The 23,611-nt window shown below is 36.3% G+C and overlaps 1 protein-coding gene across 10 annotated transcripts in view; it reads left to right on the forward strand.

Annotated features, from left to right (window-relative positions):
• Positions 1 to 23,611, forward strand: part of ATP11B (ATPase phospholipid transporting 11B (putative)) — a 124,800-nt gene that overhangs the window by 36,106 nt on the left and 65,083 nt on the right. For all 10 annotated transcript variants that reach the window (XR_010840693.1, XM_059064521.2, XM_059064527.2 and 7 more), the window contains 8 exons: positions 3,693 to 3,800; positions 3,988 to 4,116; positions 4,746 to 4,849; positions 12,868 to 12,915; positions 15,041 to 15,105; positions 17,595 to 17,676; positions 19,598 to 19,748; positions 20,837 to 21,034. Coding sequence is in view for 9 of the 10 variants with exons in the window: in XM_059064521.2 (XP_058920504.1) it covers positions 3,693 to 3,800; positions 3,988 to 4,116; positions 4,746 to 4,849; positions 12,868 to 12,915; positions 15,041 to 15,105; positions 17,595 to 17,676; positions 19,598 to 19,748; positions 20,837 to 21,034 (885 nt within the window). In the remaining variant the exon portion in view is untranslated. The remainder of the gene's footprint in view (positions 1 to 3,692; positions 3,801 to 3,987; positions 4,117 to 4,745; positions 4,850 to 12,867; positions 12,916 to 15,040; positions 15,106 to 17,594; positions 17,677 to 19,597; positions 19,749 to 20,836; positions 21,035 to 23,611) is intronic.

Here is a 23,611-nt window from a genome sequence, read left to right on the forward strand (position 1 = left end):
CACATATTTGGCCTTCAATAAATATTTGTTTGATAGGTGAATAAATGAATGAATGAATCTCTTGAATATTTTTAAGGCAATGTTAAATGTTGTAATACTTCTTGCCCTGGTTTATACTTTAATATGAATGAAGTTGTTAGATTTTTTTTTTTTTAACTTCTTCCAACTATATTTGCATATTGTCTTCTCTTTAGTTGTGTAATGCAAGATATAGTGCTCTGGTAAATATCATAATCTTTGTCCTGTATGAGCTTAAAATGTATGAAGTAGAGAAGGTAAGACCAAATACAAAAATAATTATAGTTTAATAAGATCATAGAAAGAGCCAGTGAGCTGTCGGTATTCAGAGAAAGGGTAGAACACTTCATCTGGATAATCAAGGAAGGCTTCATGTAAGAAATATTATTAGAGATGAGACTTTGGAATATGGATAAAATGACAGTTGGTAAAGAAGTTGAGATAGAAACAAACAACTTGAGCAAAGGCTTAAATGGAAGAAAAGGCAAGACCTATTTTAGGGAATGACATATCTGACTAATGTTTGACCCTGTGTAGGAATGTACTAAAAGATAACATACTGTAAATGGATGTTGGTACTAAATTAAAGAGACTGGAAGACTCTGAGAGTTATCAGGAGGGGTTTGAACAGGATAGTGAATTAAAACAGTGTTTTGGAAAGCTTAATCTGTCAGTGACATGTAGGATGAATTATAGTTTGTGAACTTGTGTTTAAAAAGATTTTAACTGTATGCCTCCCCAACTTTGTAGAGTTGTTGCTGATATATATTTGGATTTAGGGAGACAAATGTATCTACACAAAAGAATAATAGTAAGCAAGATATGAAAGGTAATTAGGAATGTAAAAAGCAGAACAACAGAGTCTGAAGAATCAAGAGAAGCAACATTTTCCAGGGTAGGAAACATCAGGAAATGGTCTCTAGAGTTTTCAATTGAAAAATCAGAAATTATGTTAGCACTTGAAATCCCTGCACTATAAAATCACTGTATGACTGCTAAAAACAAAGCAAAACAAAACAAATTTTTTTAAAAATCAAAATAAAACCCTAAGTAAATCTGCTTATGACTGCTCTTGTGAAAAAGCAGTCTATTTTGGATCATAGGTTGTATGTAATGATACTCTTTCATTTGTACTTGTAAGCCAAAGATTTCTAATACTTTTTTTTTTTTTTTGTGGTACGTGAGCCTCTCACTGCCGTGGCCTCTCCCATTGGGGAGCACAGGCTCCGGACGCACAGGCTCAGTGGCCATGGCTCACGGGCCCAGCCGCTCCGCGGCATGTGGGATCCTCCCGAACCAGGGCACGAACCCGTTGGCAGGCGGACTCCCAACGACTGCGCCACCAGGGAAGCCCCTCTAATATATTTTTTGTTTTAGTTTAAATTTGTCAATGGAAGTTAATGGAATGATAACTTCAGAAAAAGATAATTTTAAGAGCAATAATTTGCTTTATTGATGTCATCTGGCTATAAAAGTATGCTTTTTAACAGTTTCAGGAAAGGTATTTTTGACTCTCAATTAAACTTCTCCAAAATTGACATACCACATCTTAAATTAAGCCAAAAATGCTTTCCCAAAAGGATTCTCCCTGAAAAACATAGACCTTCAGAGCAATCTTTAGTATTTGTTTCATATAGATGTACATATTTTTTAAAAATGGAAACAGTATGAAATTACATATAGGGACTTCCTTGGTGGTCCAGCAGTTAAGACTGTGTGCACCCAATGCAGGGGTCCTGGGTTCAGTCCCTGGTTAGGGGACTAGATCCCACATGCCCCAACTAAAGATCTTGCATGCTGCAACGAAGATCCCGCATGCCGCAACTAAGACCCAGCACAGCCAAATAATTTTTTTTAACATCTTTATTGGGATATAATTGCTTTACAATGGTGTGTTAGTTTCTGCTTTATAACAAAGTGAATCAACTATACATCTACATATATCCCCATATCTCCTACCTCTTGCGTCTCTCTCCCTCCCACCCTCCCTCGCTATCCCACCCCTCTACTCTAGGTGGTCACAAAGCACCAAGCTTATCTCCCTGTGCTATGTGGCTGCTTCCTACTAGCTACCTATTTTACTTTTGGTAGTGTACATATGTCCATGCCACTCTCTCACTTCGTCCCAGCTTACCCTTCCCCCTCCCCATGTCCTCAAGTCCATTCTCTATGTCTGCATCTTTATTCCTGTCCTGCCCCTAGGTTCTTCAGAACCTTATTTTTTTTTCCTTTTTTTAGATTCCATACGTATGTAGCATACAGTATTTTTCTCTTTCTGACTTACTTCATTCTGTATGGCAGACTCTAGGTCCATCCACCTCACTACCAATAACTCAATTGCATTTTTTTTAATGGTTGAGTAATATTCCATTGTATATATGTGCCACATCTTCTTTATCCATTCATCTGTCGATGGACACTTAGGTTGCTTCCATGTCCTGGCTATTGTAAACCAAATAAATATTTAAATAAATAAATAAAATAACATATAGTAAAAATATCTTATGCTCCTATCCCTTAGTCTCCTAGTTCTCCTCCCCTGAGGGAGCCATTATTTCTACATCAGTCCAGGTATCTATACAAAGTGTTCACATTAATCATATATTTTTCACAAATGATAGCATAGACTACAACACATTCTGTACCTTACTTTTATCACTTAATGTTACCTCTTAGATATCATTCCATTATCTATACTTGTGCTATCTATACCTCTGAGTTCTTGAATTTTCTGTAAAATAGCATAAGTCTTTTCCAGTGGATAAGGCTCCACACTCCCAATGCAGGGGCCCTGGGTTTGATCCCTGGTCAGGGAACTAGATCCCACATGCATGCCGCAACTAAGGAGCTAGTGAGCCACAACTAAGGAGCCCTCCTGCTGCAACTAAGACTCAGTGCAAGCAAATTAAAAATAAGTAAATTTTTTTTTTAAATTGCCACTCTTTAACATTTAATCAAAGGATTCTTTGTGAAATGCTTATGTTTCCCTTTTTTTAATAAAAATTTATTTTTATTTATTTATTTTTGTTTTCATTGGGTCTTTGTTGCTGTGTGCAGGCTTTCTCTAGTTTGTGGCAAGCAGGGGCTACTCTTCATTGCAGTGCGTGGGCTTCTCGTTGCGGTGACTTCTCTTGTGCAGAGCACAGGCTCTAGGTGCACAGGCTTCAGTAGTTGTGGCTCATGGGCTCTAGAGCACAGGCTCAATAGTTGTGGCACACGGGCTTAGTTGCTCCGCGGCATGTGGGATCTTCCCAGACCAGGGCTCGAACCCGTGTCCCCTGCATTGGCAGGCGGATTCTTAACCACTGCACCACCAGGGAAGTCCCTAAATTTCAGAACTTTTTGAAGACACAGGGATAGAAGAAATCTGGTAGTGAGAATGTGAACGGTGAAAAAAAGGCCCATTAAGGTGACATAGAAGGAGCCTCCCATAAGGAAACTGAGGAGGAGTAATTAGAGAGATAGTATGAAAACCAGGAACATGTATGTGATGAAAACCAAGAGAAAAGAGTGTTTCTAGTAGTGATAAATGTCAAATACCTGAGTCAAAGTAGCCTAACATAATTCTAGTGAATGAAATGTTTGGGGTAAGTTTTTATGTTTCTTTTTCTCATTTGATAAAAAGTATCTTCTAATACTAAGAGGGGCATTTTTTATTCTTTTGATGTTTACAGGGATATGAAGATTGGTTAAGACATAACTCAGATAATGAAGTAAATGGAGCTCCTGTTTATGTTGTTCGAAGTGGTGGCCTTGTAAAAACTAGATCAAAAAACATTCGGGTATGCATTTAGTAAATAATCGAAATCAATTATATTTTGAAATCACAAATTCTTTGATTATGTTTTAGTTAAAAGTCTGCTTTCCTACATTAAAGTATTATGATAGACCACTTGTTTAGAACTCAATAAAATTAAGTCCTTGCCTTTTAAAATCTGTATATCCACTTTTCCCCAAAATTCTTCATAGGTGGGTGATATTGTTCGAGTAGCCAAAGATGAAATCTTCCCTGCAGATTTGGTGCTTCTGTCCTCAGATCGACTTGATGGTTCTTGTCACGTTACAACTGCTAGCTTGGATGGAGAAACTAACCTGAAGGTTTATACATGCTTATGTTTGAGTGTCGCTCTTGGTGAACAAAATATGTCTTTGGATTATAGTAATATTTTCCTTTGGTTAAGGTAATAAAGTTTGACGTGATAAAGGAGAAATGTTTTAAATTACTGAAACTTTTTAAAAGTTAGGTTTTTTTTAAAGAAATAATGTTATTATACATTTACTTCAAGGATAGCCTCACATAATTTAGTCAAGTTTAAGAAAAGTGAAAAGTGTTTTTAGGAAAAAAAAAAAATCTTCTAATACATTGATGCTTTTTTAGATAGGGGACACATTTACATTTTTCTCAACTTTCACAGTATTAATACAATCAAGGATTTTATTTGATTCACTTTTTTCCCATTAAATTTTTAATAATAAACTTAGAGCAGTAATGACTGTAAACACAGACTTAATTTCCTGGTATGCAAATGTCCTCTGTAGACAGGTAATCACAGTAGCTCCTTTTACTACTTGTTATTTTACATTCTTCTTTCTCTTCTGCCATCTAGCTAAGTGATCTCAGCTACAGAATGCTGTGATTTCATATGTAAAAGAGGTTTGAAATAAATGTTATCTAAAGTCCCATGTAGATCTCGAAACTGTGCGATTTAATTTTTCTTTTTTTTCAGACCCATGTGGCAGTTCCAGAAACAGCAGTATTACAAACAGTTGCCAATTTGGACACTCTTATAGCTGTGATAGAATGTCAGCAACCAGAAGCAGACTTGTACAGGTATGGTGTGATAATCACCATGCTCATTTTAAGTTCTGTTTACGGATTTCGTTTTTACAATGATAAATGTGCACTGAGATAGTTAGCTAATTGACATTTTGGGGGGAAGCAAGGTGGGAGATCAGTTAAAGGGGAAAAAAACTAAAAGCAGAATTTGCCAGAATTCTAAGCCAAAGTATTAATTCAAAAGCCATGCTTTTATTCACATGTTCTTTCCTATTACCTTCTACTTTGGTATGAATTGGCTTTATAACAATAGCAATAAACTTTATAATAGTAGTTACAACAGAAATAAGATTATTTCCTTAGAAGAAAATAATCTAATAGTGTGCGTGTGTGCGTGCATGTGTATATATGTGCTCCATGAAGGCAAGGGCCATGTCTTTGTGTTCAATAGGAACTAACTCCTTTTAACATTACAATTTACTAAATATTAATACAATGTAAGTCATCTTTCAGTGAGTGCTGTGTTAATTATTGTGGTCTATGGAATGGAAACAACTTTTTATTGTTAAAGACTTCCATGAGAAACTACTCATTTTTACTCAATAACTGGTGATAGAATATAAATTATAACCACATTCTAAAAATTACCCTCAGCTTCTTGTCATATTCTCCATCTCCATTTGTTGGTTGAAATGTTTTAAAATCTTATCACTAGTCATTGGATTTTTCACATGTCTTACATATCTTTATTCTGGATCCATATATTTATAATGGAGTTTTCTCTGTGTGATATTATAAAAATCTTGCATTTTCATCAAAGTCAAATATGGATAAAATATGGAGTTTTCCAATTAACTGTAAAAATTTGGAGTTCTATGCTTTAATAGCATTTAAATTATAAGATAGATTTAACTGTGAAGAATTTAGTACTTTAAGAGTTCTCTATTGCTGTTATTTCCAAGTATCAGACAAGGGTGACTTATTAAAAGATTAGTATTAAAAAGTAGAAAATGATGCAGCATTAAGAAAGCATAAGATTAATATGAGATCAAATGTAGCTCATACTTTGGTGGGTGGTTTTACATTATTTGGAAAATGGGGAGAAAGTTTAAAAAAAAATTTTTAAATAGGAAATAATTCACTGTTAAATATAAGGTATTCCTCTTTATTTTCTCTTTTCCTCTTCCTTACTGAAAGTATGTTTTTTTTTAATACAGATGTAATTACTACAGAAGACTTTTGTAATAGAAAAATAACTCATAATTAATTATACCACTACTTTAAAATTTTTATTGCTGTTTTTATTCATTCATCCAACAAATTATTGTTGAGGACCTTTGTGCTCATTATGATAAGTGATAAATAAGATTAATAAGCACAGTTTCCATCCTTGAGGAACTCACAGTTGTAAAGATATTTTATATATCTCTAACTGTATTTTTTCAGTTTACTATACTATACTATATGCTATTTATAAGGGAAATATTGAAAGCATTTTTAATGTCCAAGTAGGAGGAATGCTTAAATGGCTTTATGGTATAGATGCAAGATGAATTAGGTAGGTAATAAAAATGATGCTTTCAAAGAATTTAATGACATAGGAACATACTGAAATACAATGTTGAATAAAATGTTATAGAGCTGTAGTCTCATATGATCCCAATTATATAAAAAGAAAGGTGTATGTATGTGTATTTGATAGGTAGTTAAGTAGTTAGATAGAAAAAATAAATAGGTATGGAGAGAAAGAAAAACCTAGAGGAATCACGTCAGAATGTTAGTACTTATTTCTTGGTGGTAGGATTTCAGCTGCTTTTTAATCACGTTTTTTGTTCCCCATATTTTCTAATATTTCTTGAAAGAATATGGATTGCCTTTGTGGTTTTTTAAAGTATTTTCCATCTTAGTGCACAGTATTCTTAATGATCTTTTTTAATGGCTGCATAATAGTCTAAGTAAACATCCTAGAACCTAACGGTTCCCCAGTCTTTCCATACTTAACTTTTCCATTGTTTTGCTATTAGAAATATTGCATGACACCTTATTACATATAAGTTCACCAACTCAGAATCCAGTAGTTAGTTCATCATTCCCTCTTCTTTGATACAACTTGTTCGCTTGATTTCCTCTCTTGATTTTCCTCTTACTTCAGTAGTCCCTCCTTCTCAATCTCTTTAGCTGATTTCTCCTCTTCTCTCTGACTTCTTGATGTTAGAGTGCCCCAGGACTGTCCTTAGTCCTCTTCCCTCCTCTGCCTATACCTTTCACTATCTGCACTCACTCTTTGTGATCTCATCCCGGCTGATGGCTTTCAAGACCATCTATATGCTGATGACTCCAAATTTATATCTCAATCCCAGATTTCTTTCCTAGTCTTCAGATTCTTATATCCAACTTCCTGTTCCACAATTCCACTTGGATATTTAGTAAAAATCTCAAATTAATCATGTTGAAAACTGAATTCCTGATCTTTCCTCCAGAAGTTTTTATGCTAACGGCCTTTTTCCCATTTCAGCTGATGACAGTCCATCTTTTCAGTTGTTCGGGCCAGAAACTTTGGAGTCAGCCATGACTCCTTCATCCCCTCTCTGCTCACCTCTTCTCACCTGCTCTCCCACGTCTCATCCCAATCCATCAGAATATCTTACTGGTTTACCTTCAGAATACATCCAAAACCTGACCATCTTTCACCCCCTTCTCTGCTACTAAATTGATCCAAACCAGCATTATCTCCTGCTTGGATTACTGCTATCAAAGGCTTCCTTACTGGTTTTTCTGCTTTTACTCTTCTTTCCCTTGCAGTCAGTCTGTTCTCACAAAAGCAGCCAGAGTCATCCTTTTTAAATGTAAGTCAGATCATGGCATTCCTCTGCCCAAACCTTACAATGGCTTTTCTGTCTCCCTCATATCTTTATAATGATCTTACTGATTGCCTCCATCCCCAACTGATCTCTGATCTAAATTTTAACCCTTCTCCCTCTTGCCTCACCCTCCAGCTACACTGGCCTCCTTATTTTCCCTTGATCATGCCATATCCACTTCTACCTTTTCACTAGCTGTTCTTTATCTAACTCCTTTACCACCTTCTAGTCTTTGCTTAAAATCACCTCTTCAGTGAGGCCTACTTTGACTATTTAATACTGTGACTTAATCCTTCTTACCCTCTCCTGCTTTTTGTTAATAGCACATAATACCTTCTAGTGTACTATGTAATGTACTTATTTATTATGTTTGTTGCTTATTATCTCCTTCTCCAACTAAATTGTAAACTCAAAGACAGACATCTTTGTGTGTTTTGTTCACTGATGTATCCCAAGCACCTAGAACAGATCTGGCATATAGGAGGCCTTACTACATGTTTGTTGATAGTTGAAAGGAATAAATATCTTTATGGACTTAATTTTATGCACTTAAGTTTTTCCTTTTATTGAATTCTGTGATACATGCAACTAAGATTTGTGTGTGTTACAATTCACTTAACTATTGAATTGAAATACCTAGAACAGAATAGACACTAATAAATATCTGTTGAATGAGTAAATGAATGATAGAGTTCCACAATATTACTTAATCAAAGGATTTGAGAATATTTTTATTGCCCATTTATTCATCATATATTGAGTGCCTCCAATAACTGAGGCATAGTGCTAGATACTGGGAATGCAGCAGTAAAAAAACAGTGATAGCTCCTGACTCCTAGAGTTTATAGTCTAATACTAGATTATTCTCTAAGAACAGACAGAGCTGCAAAAGTGGAATTATTAGATTAAAACCCTAATCGAATTTGGCCTTTATTAAACCTACTGACACATTACTTTCCAAAAACATTGGATTAATTTTTATTGCTATGAGCTAAGTATGTTTATGAGGCTATGAGCTAAGTATAAGTTTATGAGGCTTATTATTGTTTCAAAATGTTACTAGTATTAAGTTTTGTTTTTTGTGGGTTTTTTTAAAATTTATTTATTTATTTATTTTTGGCTGCGCTGGGGCTTCGTTGCTGTGCGTGGGCTTTCTCTAGTTGCGGTGAGCGCGGGCTGCTCTTCGTTGCGATGCGTGGGATTCTCATTATGATAGCATCTCTTGTTGCGAAGCACAGGCCCTAGGTGCACAGGCTTCAGTAGTTGTGGCACATGGGCTCAGTAGTTGTGGTGCACGGGCTTAGTTGCTCTGCAGCATGTGGGATCTTCCTGGACCAGGGCTCAAACCCGTGTCCCCTGCATTAGCAGGCAGATTCTTAACCACTGTGCCACCAGGGAAGTCCCTGGTATTAAGTATTATAGTTTTTAAATTTTTTGCTAATCTTGTAGATAATAGTTTTATAGTTTTAAAACTAGTTTTAATTTATTGTTTTACTAGAAAGGCTGAACAGGGAGTTCCCCGGCAGTCCTGTGGTTAGGACTCGGCGCTTTCACTCCCAAGGCCTGAGTTCAGTCACTGGTTGGGGAACTAAGATCCTGCAAGCCATGCAGCACGGCCAAGAAAAAAAAGAAAGGCTGAACATTTTTCTGTGTTTATTAATTTTTCTCCTTTGACATTATCAGTTCCTTCCCAATTACCTATTAGTTAACAGTGGTTACATTATTTCCCTTTTTCTTTTTCTTTAAATAAATTTATTTATTTATTTATTTACTTATTTTTGGCTGCATTGGGTCTTTGTTGCTGCGCACGGGCTTTTCTCTAGTTGCGGCGAACGAGGGCTGTTCTTCTTTGTGGTGCACGGGCTTCTCATTGCAGTGGCTTCTCTTGTTGCGGAGCACAGGCTCTAGGTGCACGGGCTTCAGTAGTTGTGGTTGGCGGGCTCTAGAGCACAGGCTCAGTAGTTGTGGCTGGAGGGCTTAAGAGCACAGGCTCAGTAGTTGTGGTGCACAGGCTTAGTTGCTCTGTGGCATGTGGAATCTTCCCGGACCAGGGCTCAAACCCTTGTCCCCTGCATTGGCAGGTGGATTCTTAACCACTGCGCCACCAGGGAAGTCCACATTATTTCCTTTTAAAAAAGTTTAACAGCTTATTGAGGAGAGGCTAGAGTATGGTTAAGAAATTATCTCTGTCCAACCACTGGAAGAAATAAAAACTAGGAAAGTCTTCTGTTTAGGTACAGCTTCTAGCAGGTGCCTGTTTCACAGTATTCTCCATAGTCTCTTTCCTTGGCTCCTTTGCTCTTTTTGTTCTTTTTTTTTATTCTTTCTATTCTCTTTATTTTTTGTAGACTCCAACTCATCAGTTCTACTTCTAGGAATTTTTCCTAACAAAATAATGAAGTTCTGCCTCTAGAAATATATTTTAATGCAAATGGGAAAAGATACGTACACTGGCTTGTTCAGGGCTGTATTGTTTAGACTATCCATAAGTTGGGAAAGAACCCAAGCTTCTGTCAGTAGTGAATTACTTAAATAAATTATGCAGTGAACCAAAAATACCATGCTATGTGTGGCCATTAAAAGTAATGATGTGGATCTGTATTTTTGACAGGACATGTTAAGTGGGGAGAAAATGTTACCAACATTTTTGTTTTTACGATACATACATATTTATATGTGCATGGAAAAAAAGCCTGGAGAACATATCTCAGAATATTAATAATGTTTTATTTGAGTAGTGGGATTACTGATGATTGTTGTTTCCTTTTTGTCGTCTTTTTACATTGAATCATTTTATAAAGTATGTGTATTTGAGTGTATTTAGTCTTTATAATCAGTAAAGAATATTAAAGCTCTTTTCCATTTTGAAACAAATTATAGTGTGGGTTTGGAGAAAGGGCTATGGAAAGTGCAGAATGAGTTAATCCAGCATGGTACTGGCATGAACAAATACAAGAAGTGCTTTAGAATCAAGGATAATGGGACAGATAAAAGGAAAGAGAACAGGTCTCTTGTTGGCATTTGGCTCAGGAAAATCGAAAGACTGACCACACATTATCTCTGAACAGTGCCTAGGAGTCACCAGCTGAATTGGCTCTTTGAATCTAAATCCAAAGTTTGAGGCTCAAACCAGAGCTACATAAAATTCTGTTAAGTGGAGATAATTAAAAAGCAGGACTTCCCTGGCAGTCCAGTGGTTAAGACTCCATGCTTTCACTGCAGGGGGCACAGGTTCGATCCCTGGTTGGGGAACTAAGATCCTGCATGCCATGTGGCATGGTGAAAAAATAAAAATTAAAAAAAAAGCAGTGCTTCTTTCCTTCAGGAGGCTGAAGGAAGAAGAAGTAAGAGATTAGCAAGAAATAATGAATCCAAAGTCTACAAGGGGTAAAGCATCTGTGACCTGGAAACAGGAGGGATAAAAGGGGACATTTGGAAAGTCATGCTTAATATTTCTTTGCATAGTTAAATGATTAACATGAGGCTCTGCCCAGAATTTGCTTCAACTCAGAATTTACCTTTCACTATTATAGAAAGTAATTTTTCACTTGAGTTGACTTTGTGCTATGGAGCTGTTTTGGTAGTGGAAGTTGGAACTAAAAGGCCGGGCTATGAAAATTTATTATAACAACAGGCCACTCACTCTAAATTTCAGGAAACCAAAAGTTAAGGAAGCTCTGGAGGTCACTAATAGTTTTTTTGTTTACTACTCTACCCTCTGCACGTAATTCACACATGGTAGTTGCTCAGTGAATATTTGTTGGATAAATGAGTGCATGAATAAGTACGTGAGTGAATGATTCTGGTTACTGGAGTCTTTATTTAGTAAACTGTGATAAAAATGTATGAGCATTCATTGTTGGCTAAATAATATATGCATCTCTGTGTAGCAATTATAAAGTCTCATCATGACCAAACTGATAATCATAATAATATATTACATTTGCATTGCCATTTTGAAAACATTTTTTCATTCATTAATTTGCTCATAGCTGGAGTAGAGATGGCAAGAATATTATTTTTTTTTTAAAGACAGTACTTTCTTGTCACCATTTGGAACACCTGGCGGCCCAGTCGGCTCTTAATCATCAGAATACTTAATTTATAGTCAAATGTCAAGTCATCTTTGAGCCTATGTCCTTATCCCCAGCCAGAAGCCTGTGTCCTCTATCCCCAGGCCCAACATAGTCCTTGAGTGTCAAGAGTTGTGGGTAACTGCATAAAAGCTACAGTATCCCACCTTAGGAGGCTGCAGAGATGGGACGGAGAGGGGAGAGTGGCAAGTTGAAGAAAGCCATAGGCAAAGTACTGAGTCATTAGAAGGCAAGAAAGACCCAGGATGTCAATAATCACAGGGGAAAGGAAATGTTGAGGACAAAATCTGAAGAAGAAAGAAGGGTGGGAGAGACCTGAGCCCAGAGGCAGTCTTGATCCAGAAGAGGTCAGCCTGAGTCAGGAACCCTGGAGGCTGTGAAACAAAGGGCAATGGATTAGGTGACTCAGACATCACAGAAGAGTTGGACAAGCTGGTACGCATTGGAGAAGGTGACTACACTGCCCATGACGTGTAGCAGCAGCAGGAAGAGTGAGGTTTCTCTAATGCGTGGGCCCAAAGACTTTAAGTAGCAAGTTGACGAGGGTCATGTACAGAACACTGCCAGCATCCCCATGTAGACATAGTACGGGATCCCCAAGTCTAGGTGCAGGCCAAGAATTGGGCAGAAGGCTTGGGTACCAAAAAGGTCGTGTTGCCAAAGTTGGTGAAATAGACCATGAGGAGAGGTAGTGTGAGGCAGCTGTGGACAGCAGCAACAGCTTATAGCACCAGTGCAGATTCAATACATCATCTGCAAAGCCCAGAAAGATTATGCAGCCGATGGCAAGGAGCACACTTCATGGTGAGGCAAGGCTTTACACTGCTCCTCCACAAAACAGTTCAGGAAGGGGAAAGGGGTGAAGCAGAAGAGGATGATAAGGCAAACAGCACCACTGATCGCTCCCTGGGACTATAAGAATATTAATTTTTTAAAGCTTAATGACTGATTTGCCTTTGTAATTTCTAACATGAATATTGGACCATTCATATATGCAAAAGATTGGTTTTGTTTCATATCTAAGAATAGTGCCAGAACTGTCTTAAAATTTTCCACCCATTGATGTCATAAGTAATGTATCATTAGTTTTTTTGTAACATAGTGAATTCTTTGATAGATTCATGGGACGAATGATAATAACTCAACAAATGGAAGAAATTGTAAGGTAAGAATAAATTTGCATTATCCAATCGCTTTTAAGTGAGAATTGTTTGGGGGAGGGACTAAAATCAAGTTAGAGGGAGATTAGATAAGTAAGCAGCATATCATGGGAAAGGGTTAATTTAAAAACATTTAGCATTTCATCTTCTAGTAATTTCTAGCAGCAGCAGATGAGATGAGGATGAAGCAAATGCTAGGAAATGATATCAAAATAATTTAGTAAGATTATTTGTGTACTTGTATTTCTTTGTCTGATATATTAGGTAGTAACATAAAGGAATCATAGTGGTCCCTATCCAGATCCTTACACATCTAAACGTACCACCACATAAGTCTCTAATACAAAAAATGTCTTACATAATGTTTAACAAATAAAAATGTTATGGTCTTCTTCACTTCAAAATCATTCCTTACAAACTAGAGTATTTATTGGCCAATAACTTCTTATATACTCTTCTGATTGGTTATTTGGTTGGTTGGTTGTTTTGATTTGTTTTCCCTCAATATTCAGGTTAATTTCTGGTACTTACATGAAAGGCTTTGGGTCATTTCAAAGATTTTCTGATAGGGTGAGATTACATTGTTACTCATGACCACAAAGCTGAATTTAGAATAAACCTTGGAATCAGCCCTTGAACTTCTAATTAACTTAGCACTCCACCTCTTCTCTGGAGATGTTCAATTTATACTGACTGCATGAAATAAGTCACTGACATAAAGAGTTGAGAATTTTTTAAAATGAAATCCTCAAGACAAGCTACCAAAGATATGCATCAGCATGGATTCACGCTTTTAGTAAAAGTCAACACAGGAGCACATTCAATAAACTGTGTAACAAGGTCTTTGTAAAGTGTAGGACCCCTGCTGAATAACAGTGACTGGGTTTTATTTTGATTTCTACAGTGACATTGGGATGCATGTGTGGATACGTAGTATGAATTGCATTAAGATAATGTGGCTGGTAAAGGAAAAGATCAATTATGTTACCTTAGCAGGTAGAATGGTTTTTTAAAAAAAGAGCCATGTTCTTTGCTAAAGCAATCAGAGTGAACTGATGAATTATCTTTTAATTTGAAGCTTTCTATCATTATATCCCAATTTTATATGCCAGCATGAGCTCAAAGTTTTTCTATTCATTGCTGGAACCAAAACCAAGTAGAAAAGAGCTATAATATGGCTCCTGAATAATTGATTTTGGAATATCCATTCAGTGTGCTCCAGATACGACTATAAAATAAAACCATACTTGTTAACCATAGCCCAAACACCTGCCTCCACCTGCTGTGTTCATTGGATTATTTTTTTACAGTGTTTAGGTTTGCAGACCTCTTCAGAATTGGTTCAGATTCTGTTTGATTTTAGAAAAGCCTTATGATAAGGAATATCAACAAAATTAAGGCTTTTTTACTCATCCATACCAGAGTATTATCATTTGCTATCACTAAGAAAATACAATTTTCCTTTCTAGTTATTTCTTCTCATTTTATATCTCCTTTATGGAGAGAAATTCAAACAGCAAGAAGACCTGTGCTCCAAGAAGTATGCAATGCAAGTAGTCAAGTTGTAGTGTTGATCTTGCCTAGAATAAGTACTAACTCACTTACTATGTTATCTTTTATAACCTAGTATCATTTTAATTGTGTAGAACTCATGCAGTTATATACAAATCATACTACAATTTATGCTTATTTTGCATTTTTTTCTTCACGTAACCTTGTTTACACTGCATTTGAATTCTGTATTTTCCCTTTGAAAACTTCATTGATTTTGCTCAAAATTTTTAAATTTTATCTTCTTTAAAACATTTTTAAATCATTGCTTAATTTTTGGTTTTGTTGAGTTTTATGTTTAAACTTCTGAAACAAGTGGCTTTGTGATTTTATCTACAGGCATAGTCTTCTTTCTGAGCCATTGATCTTAAAATGACTGAAATGCTAAGGCAGGTATATGTTGTTATGGTAACTAACATCATGATTGACCTCGACAGCTTTACAGTAGAAGAGATTTTGGTTTTATATGAAAGCATTGTTATAAGTATAGCTGAAGTACCTTCTGTCTGCTAAAGATGCCATTTTAAAATTTAATTGAAATTTTAATATATTCAATGGTTTTGGTTATTTTTTCCCTAGACCTCTGGGGCCAGAGAGTCTCTTGCTTCGTGGAGCCAGATTAAAAAACACAAAAGAAATTTTTGGTTTGTATATATTGAAAATTTTAAATTATAGATTCATTTTGATGCTTTATATGAAGTATTTTTAAAAGCACAGCATTTTGTGGTCTTTTGGTTAGATAATTGTCTATAATTTCTTTCAAAGATTGTATTAATATAATTTTGTGATGTATTTTTTGTTAATTCCTATTTTTTGAGTAATAGGTTAGAACCTTGCTCTTATATTTTCTTTGTGAATACTTCATGCTAAGATAATTCTGGCACTTCTGTTAATGGTGTTGAGAACTATATACTCTGACACCTTGGTGCAGTAAACCACTTGTATAATTCCATTATGATTATTCTTAGATAGGATTGTTAAAACTGCTGACTCATTTGTTCATTTATTCATTCAATGAATTCTTATTGATCTGTGACTATATACAGATACTGTTGGAACATACACTGACTGGATCAAAAGGATGAATAAATAGTGCTCTTGCATTGTAGAGCTAAACTAATTCACTATGCTCTGAGTCAACTGTAGGTAAATTGTGAAGTCAATGATAACCTGTAGCTGTCAACTGGCTCCTTGCCTTTCAGGAATGGTCTGTCATATTCTGGCCAGCTTATGTTATTCACTGAATATTTAGAGCTTTTGAGCTCTTCTTCCTCAGTCTCTTCTTTCCTGTTAACTGTACTGTATCTTATCTCTCGGTATTAAGCTCTCTGATAAAGAATTCCATATATTTTTTTAAAAAGAAAAATAGTATGGCAAAAATGTGGAGAAATTGGAACCCTCATACATTGCTGGTGGGACCGTAGAATGTTGCAGCTGCTGTGGAACATAGTTTGGCAGTTCCTCAATAAGTTAAACATAGAATTACCATATCACTCAGCAATTCTGCTTCTAGCTATATGCCCTCAAGAATTGAAGACAGGTGCTCAAACAAAGGCTTGTATGAAAATGTTCATAGCAGCACTGTTCACAATAGCCAAAGGGTAGAAACTGTCCAAATGTCTATCAACTAATGAATGGATAAACAAAGTATAGGATATCCAAGTAATGGAATATTATTCATCCATAAGAAATGAAGTACTGATACATGCTACAACGTACATAAACTTTGAAAACATTATGCTGAGTGAACGAAGTCAAACACAAAAGGCCACATATTGTATGATTTCATTTATACTTAAAATACCCAAAATAGGCAAATTCATAGAGACATAAAGTAGATTAGTGGTTCCCAACAGCTGGGGAGTGGAGGGGAGTTGGGAATGATTGCTTAATGGGTACAGGGTTTTTTTGGTGGGGGCGGATGATGAAATAGTCTCAACTTAGATAGGATGATTGCACAACATTGTGAATGTAACTAAGTGCCACTGAATTGTATTAAAAAGGCAAACTGTATGTTATGTATATTTTACCACAATTTTAAAAAGAGGACCATAATAAAGTTTTAATGGCAGAAGCCAGAGAAAACCTCCAGGGCTTTTAGGCCCTCTCGTGTAATGCTGTATTTTAACACCTCTCTAGCAGTAACAGCTTTCACACTCTTAAAATTTAGGAAATGTGTATTTGAATGCCTTTAAATGGGTCTGCTATTGTTTTCTTCAGCACCACCTCTCTGTGTTGTACCATTTTGTCTCATTTCTCACATTTCTATAATTTTGGTGCCCTTTGTCATTTGAGTTGTAATCCCTGCCTTGGAAGGGTAATTCCAATAGTGAAAATTCCAGTTATTGATCATCTTTCTGTTTCTGGGCATTTTGCTAATCTGTCACACAACTCTCATACCAGTTTTATTAGGTAGTTTTCCCATTTAAAGATTGCAAAATTGAGACTCAGAAAGATTAGATAACTTGCTCAAGGTCACAGAACTAATAAGTAGCAGAGCTAACCTTCAAACCAAGCTCTAACTCCAAAGTTTTTTAATAAGATTGGTCTTACCCCAGTTTTAGTCCCCTTACTACTGTCATTCTCATCTCAGTCATTCACATAGGCACATATTTTTAAAATAGCATTTTCCTTGTGTTTATTTCATTTACTCTGACAGATTCCATATTATCTTTCCAGTGCTTATGAGATTATGTCTCCAGATTCTGGCATTCAAGGTCTTTCAAACTGACGCCAGTCCATTGTTACAGCCTAACAGAAAGCGCTTTTCTATTTCTGTCTTTGTTAACACTGTTTGCTCTGTCTATAATGGCCTTCCTGCCTTCTTTATCTTTCCAAATTCTTTCCTCCATCAATTCCAACTCAAATAATACCTCTTTCATTCAGATATCCCAGTTATAATTCAGGAACAGAACCCACATGCCTTCCTCATTCAGCAGGTTGAATGACTGGAATTTCCCAAAATTGCACTTGGAAATCCTTTTAAAAAAAAAACTCCAGAAAGACTTAAAGGAAAGCTAAATTCTGACAACTCTCAGATGATACAGTTTCTTAGATTTTCTTTCGTGCTAGTGAGTACATTTCTTTTGTGAAACATGGTAGAGGATTATCATAAGGCTGTTTTGTTTTGCAGGTGTTGCTGTGTATACTGGAATGGAAACTAAGATGGCATTAAATTACAAGAGCAAATCACAGAAACGATCTGCAGTAGAAAAGTAAGAAAACTATTTTCATTTATTTACATATAAATATGACTTTTTAAAAATTAATTTATTTGCTTGCACTGGGTCTTAGTTGCGGCAGGCAGGCTCCTTAGTTGTCGCTCGAGGGCTCCTTAGTTGCACCATGTGAACTCTTAGTTGTGGCATGCATGTGGGGTCTAGTTCCCTGACTAGGGATCAAACCCAGGCCCCCTGCATTGGGAGCGCAGAGTCTTAATCACTGAGCCACCATGGAAGTCCCAATATGACTATTGATATGTATATTATTCTATATGTATAAAATATGTATATAGAAATATATATTTCAAGTCAATAAAAGGTGGTATCCTTGAAGATAGGGATGGTTTCTCATTTTTATTTATTTAATTGACATAAAATATTATGTTAGTTTCAGGTGTAGTACATAGTGTTTTGACATTTGCATACATTATGAAATGATGACCACAGTAAGTCTAGTAATTGTCTGGCCCCATACAAAGTTATTGCAATATTATTGACCATATTCCTTATGCTGTATGTTACATTCTCATGGCTTACTTATTTTATAACCCGAGGTTTGTACCTCTTAATCCCTTTCACCTATTTTACCCATCCCCCCAATACCAGCAAGCAACCACCTATTTGTATCTATGAGTCTGTTTTCATTTTGTTGTTTTTTATTTTTATTTATTTTTTTGATGACCATTTTTGAAAGTCTTTATTGAATTTGTTACAGTGTTGCTTCTATTTTATATTTTGGGGGTTTTTTGGTTTTTTAAGGCATGTGGGATCTTAGCTCCCCGACCAGGGACTGTGTGTGTGTTCTTAGCTCCCTGACCAGGGATCGAACCCTCACCCCCTGCATTGGAAAGCAAAGTCTTAACCACTGGACCACCAGTGAAGTCCCTGTTTTGTTTTTCTAGATTCCGCATATAAGTGAGATCATACGGTATTTGTCTTTTTCTGTCTGACTTAGCATAATGACCTCTAGATTCATCCATGTTGTCACAGATGGCAAGATTACATTTTTTTTCCCCCCAAAGAAAAGACTTTTGGGAGTCTCCCTGCCTAATGGGAGACTTAGGCAGGTTTATTGGCTGAGGGGAAGTACCAACATAGAGGGTGTACCAGTGAGCTACTGCCACCAGATTGCTGCATCATAAACTGTCCTACAACTCATTCACTTCCATTCATTGTCACAGATGAGTGGATTGGCTGAGGGTCAGCTGAGCTCTGCCGGGAGGAGCTGGGATGACTCAGCGTTGCCTCTCATGTCTCTCTTCTTCCTGGGAGAGGCTAATGCAGAAATGTCCTCTCTTTTTTTTTTTTTTTTTTTTTTTTAAATTATTTATTTATTTATTTTTGGCTGCATTGGGTCTTCGTTGGCTGTGTGCAGGCGTTCTGTAGTTGCGGTGAGCAGGGACTACTCTTCATTGCTGTGCGAAGGCTTCTCATTGCAGTGGCCTCTCTTGTTGCGGAGCATGGGCTCTAGGCGTGCGGTCTTTAGTAGTTGTGGCACACGGGCTTAGTAGTTGTGGCTCGCGGGCTCTAGAGCACAGGCTCAGTAGTTGTGGCACACATGGGCTTAGTTGCTCCGCGGCATGTGGGATCTTCCCGGACCAGGGCTCAAACCCATGTCGTTGCGTTGGCAGGTGGATTCTTAACCACTGCACCACCAGAGAAGCCCGCTATAAGCATTTTGAACAGTAGTTAACTACAGTAAATATGCTCGTAATCTTATGTATCTGTTCTTTTATTGCTAGTAAATGGATTGAATTGAATGGTCATTTCTTAAAAACAAAGACTGTGTCCTTTAAATAGCTACCATAATGTCTTATATATTGATATTTAGTATCTTATTTAATACCAATGTTAATTTCCAAACAAGTGAGTATAGTAACATATAATTGATACATATTCTCTTTCTTCATTTCAGGTCAATGAATACATTTTTGATAATATATCTAATAATCCTTATTTCTGAAGCCATCATCAGTACTATCTTGAAATATACATGGCAAGCTGAAGAAAAATGGGATGAACCTTGGTATAACCAAAAAACAGAACATCAAAGAAATAGTAGTAAGGTACTTCATGGTGTTCTTGACTCTATTACAAAGAAAATTTTATTCTTTGGAAATTTTATTTCTTTTAACACTTTGGTAGTGACTTCTGATAGGAGTGACCACTGTCATCCCTAAAACTATCACTATTGAAGGGTGACAAAAGGATATTGCACATGAAGAGTAGCCAGCATGTTTGTACTGGTATGCTTTTTACATTTTACAGCATAAGCAGTTATATCCCCTGTGGCATGACTTGAATAATTAAAAGAGATCACAGACACTTAAGTCATCTGTATTGGCATTCCACTTCAGTACTACAAATTGAAATTTTTATTCTATTTACTGTATTTAAATAGAATTTTCAATTCTATCAGAATAATTCAAGGAGTCTTACTGTCAGTATATTGGTGGTATGAAGTAAATACGAATTATGTCATAAAAAGTTTTAAACTGATTAAATATGGACTACCAGGAGAAGTTAACCTACAATTTTGGTAAATTGTTCTCCAAATTTCACTTTAGATTAAAGTACAAATATTAGAAGATAAGTTTGAATCTCAAGAGACCAAAAAGCAGATAATCACAGGAACATATTTTCAGTATCATTTACAATTAGGTATTTTATCTTTTACAGAACACATTTTAAAATGTGGAACTGCTATGCCATTGAAGTAGGCTATTCCTGTGTAATCTGTAATTGAGAGTTTTAATTTCTAGCAGTTCTAGCCTAGCAATTATTTTACATTTTTTTAAATTACAGTCAATTTTTAGTTATCTGTGATTTTGATGTGTAGAAATAGAATGGTAAGTATGCTACAGAGGTTCTAATTATAATTTTGCCGTAATTTCAGTCACACCAGGCTTTTCTGGTAGCTTCTAAAAAGTAACAAGTAATTTGGTTTTAACCTTTCTTCTTTTAATTCGTTCAAGATTCTAATGAGCAATAAAATAACCAAAGGAAATGTGTTAAAAAGACAATTCAGTAAATGAATTTCAATTCATGAGACTTTTCTGCTTCAGAATATAGTTGATGGTCTGTTTAGATATGAAACTATCTGATAATTTTCTTCATATTTTTCTCTTATCAAGCAATCATTTTTTTCCTCTAGATCCTGAAATTTATTTCAGACTTCCTTGCTTTTTTGGTACTCTACAATTTCATCATTCCAATTTCATTATATGTGACAGTCGAAATGCAGAAATTTCTTGGATCATTTTTTATTGGCTGGGATCTTGATCTCTATCATGAAGAATCAGATCAGAAAGCTCAGGTCAATACTTCTGATCTGAATGAAGAACTTGGACAGGTAAAAATGATCCGTTTTTTTTTCTAATTTGTTATTTTTATCAAAATAATAAGTGTACAAAGACCAATAAAACTAAATATTACAAGGCTTATACCAAAAAACAGCCCCACTTTCTTTGCTCCACACCTAATTTCTTGTTTCCCATTTTGAAATCTTAAGCTGTTTCTTTCATTATTTAGCACTGTATTTCTATATAATATTCTTTCTTTATTTTTAAATTTGAGACATTATTTACTATGAAATATAAAGATATAATACTACACTACTCTTTCCACAGACATATACCCACTTTGCCTCCCCATGACACCCCAGTATTTTTTTTTTTTTTTGTGGTATGTGGGCCTCTCACTGTTGTGGCCTTTCCCGTTGCGGAGCACAGGCTCCGGACGCGCAGGCTCAGTGGCCATGGCTCACGGGCCCAGCCGCTCTGCGGCATGTGGGATCTTCCCGGACCGGGTCATGAACCCGTGTCCCTTGCATCAGCAGGCAGATTCTCAACCACTGCGCCACCAGGGAAGCCCCCCAGTATTGTTAAATCACAGTTTGGGATTTAATAAATATTCATTTACATTATTAGGACTGTTTTGGTATTATTTACTAATTCCTAGTTCTCTTTGTTTGCTCTGTAATACTAACATTTTTCTTTCTTATGTATTTTGGTTTTGCTGGAGTTAATTGCTCTGTTTTTTATTTGCTTAATTTTCATTTACCACAAACAAATCTCTGACAAGTATATGAACCATCTCTCCACGTATTCAAACACACCAGGTAATCTAGGATTTCCTTTCTCTTTCTTGTAATCTCACTCACTTTCTGTTTTGAAGCCTTTCATTTTTCTGCTTCAATTTGGACTTCTTTCTGGGCCTGCTTCTCAGCTGTCACTGTGGACTTGCTTTTCCATCACCCTAGAACTTCCTTTGTCTCCCACCCGTTTTGGATTTCCTGTCTTCTGGATCCCATGTCTTCCCACCTGTTGCTTATTCTCTTATTTTGGTGGAACACACCTCCTAATAACTTCTTGAAAAAGGTTGTGTAACAGGGAAATATTTTGAGACTTCGCATGTCTGAAAATATCTTTATTCCCTTCTTACACTTGATTAGTAATTTAGCTGGGTAGGGACTTCACTGGTGGTCCAGTGGTAAGGGATCTGCCTTGCAGTGCAGGGGACACAGGTTTCATCCCTGGTCAGGGAACTAAGATCCCTCATGCCGCAGGGCAACTAAGATCCCACGTGCAGCAACTACCGAGCTCACGCACTCCAACGAGGAGCCCGCGCACCGCAATGAAAGATCCTGCATGCTTCAACAAGGATCCGATGTGCTGCAACTAAGACCCAACACAGCCAAAAAAAATTAAAATATTAATAAAATAAATAAATAATAAATAAATCTTTTTAAAAAAATAATTTATCTGGGTAACACATCCTAGGTTGGAAATTGTTTTTCTTCAAAATTTCAAAAGCATTTCTCCATTTATTTCTAGCTTCCCATGTTTTTTTTGAGAAATCCAATGCCATTTTGATTCTCAGTTCTTTATGTGTGATATGTTTTATCTCTGGAAGTGTTTAGTGTTTTAGGATCTTCTCTTTATTCAGTGAATCTGAAATTTTATGACTATATAACTTGGTGTGAGTCTTTTTTATTTTTTCTTTCATTGGGCAATAAACTCTGAGCCCTTTTAGTCTGGAAACACAAGTCATTCAGTTCTAGGAATTTTTCTTATATTATTTCTTTGATAAAGTGTCTTTATGTTTTGTGGGATTTTCTTTTGAAATTTATTATTTTGGTTGTCAGTTCATTTATCTTGATTCTCTAATTTCTTTGACTTTCCATTTTAATTTCTCTGTTTTTATAATCTTTCTGGGAGAATTCATGAACTTTATCTTTCCACCTATTTTTTTTTGCTTTGTTTTTTTTATACTGCAGGTTCTTATTAGTCATCAATTTTATACACATCAGTGTATGCATGTCAATCCCAATTGCCCAATTCAGCACACCACCATCCCCACCCCATGGTGGTTTTCCTCCCTTGGTGTCCATATGTGTTCTCTATATCTGTGTCTCAACTTCTACCCTGCAAACCAGCTCATCTGTACCATTTTTGTAGGTTCCACATACATGCATTAATATACAATCTTTGTTTTTCTCTTTCTGAATTACTTCACTCTGTATGACACTCTCTAGATCTGTCCATGTCTCAACAAATGACTCAATTTTGTTCCTTTTTATGGCTCAGTAATATTCCATTGTATATATGTACCACATCTTCTTTATTCACTTGTCTGTTGATGAGCATTTAGGTTGCTTCCATCACCTGGCTATCGTAAATAGTGCTGCAGTGAACACTGGGGTGCATGTGTCTTTTTTTTTTTTTTTTTTTTTGCAGTACGCGGGCCTCTCACTGTTGTGGCCTCTCCCGTTGCGGAGCACAGGCTCCGGACGCGCAGGCCCAGTGGCTGTGGCTCCCGGGCCTAGCCACTCCACGGCATGTGGGATCTTCCCAGACCATGGCACAAACCCGTGTCCCTTGCATCAGCAGGCAGACTCTCAACCACTGTGCCACCAGGGAAGCCCGCA

Source organism: Kogia breviceps, chromosome 5, assembly GCF_026419965.1.
Source record: "Kogia breviceps isolate mKogBre1 chromosome 5, mKogBre1 haplotype 1, whole genome shotgun sequence".
Taxonomy (NCBI): domain Eukaryota; kingdom Metazoa; phylum Chordata; class Mammalia; order Artiodactyla; family Physeteridae; genus Kogia; species Kogia breviceps.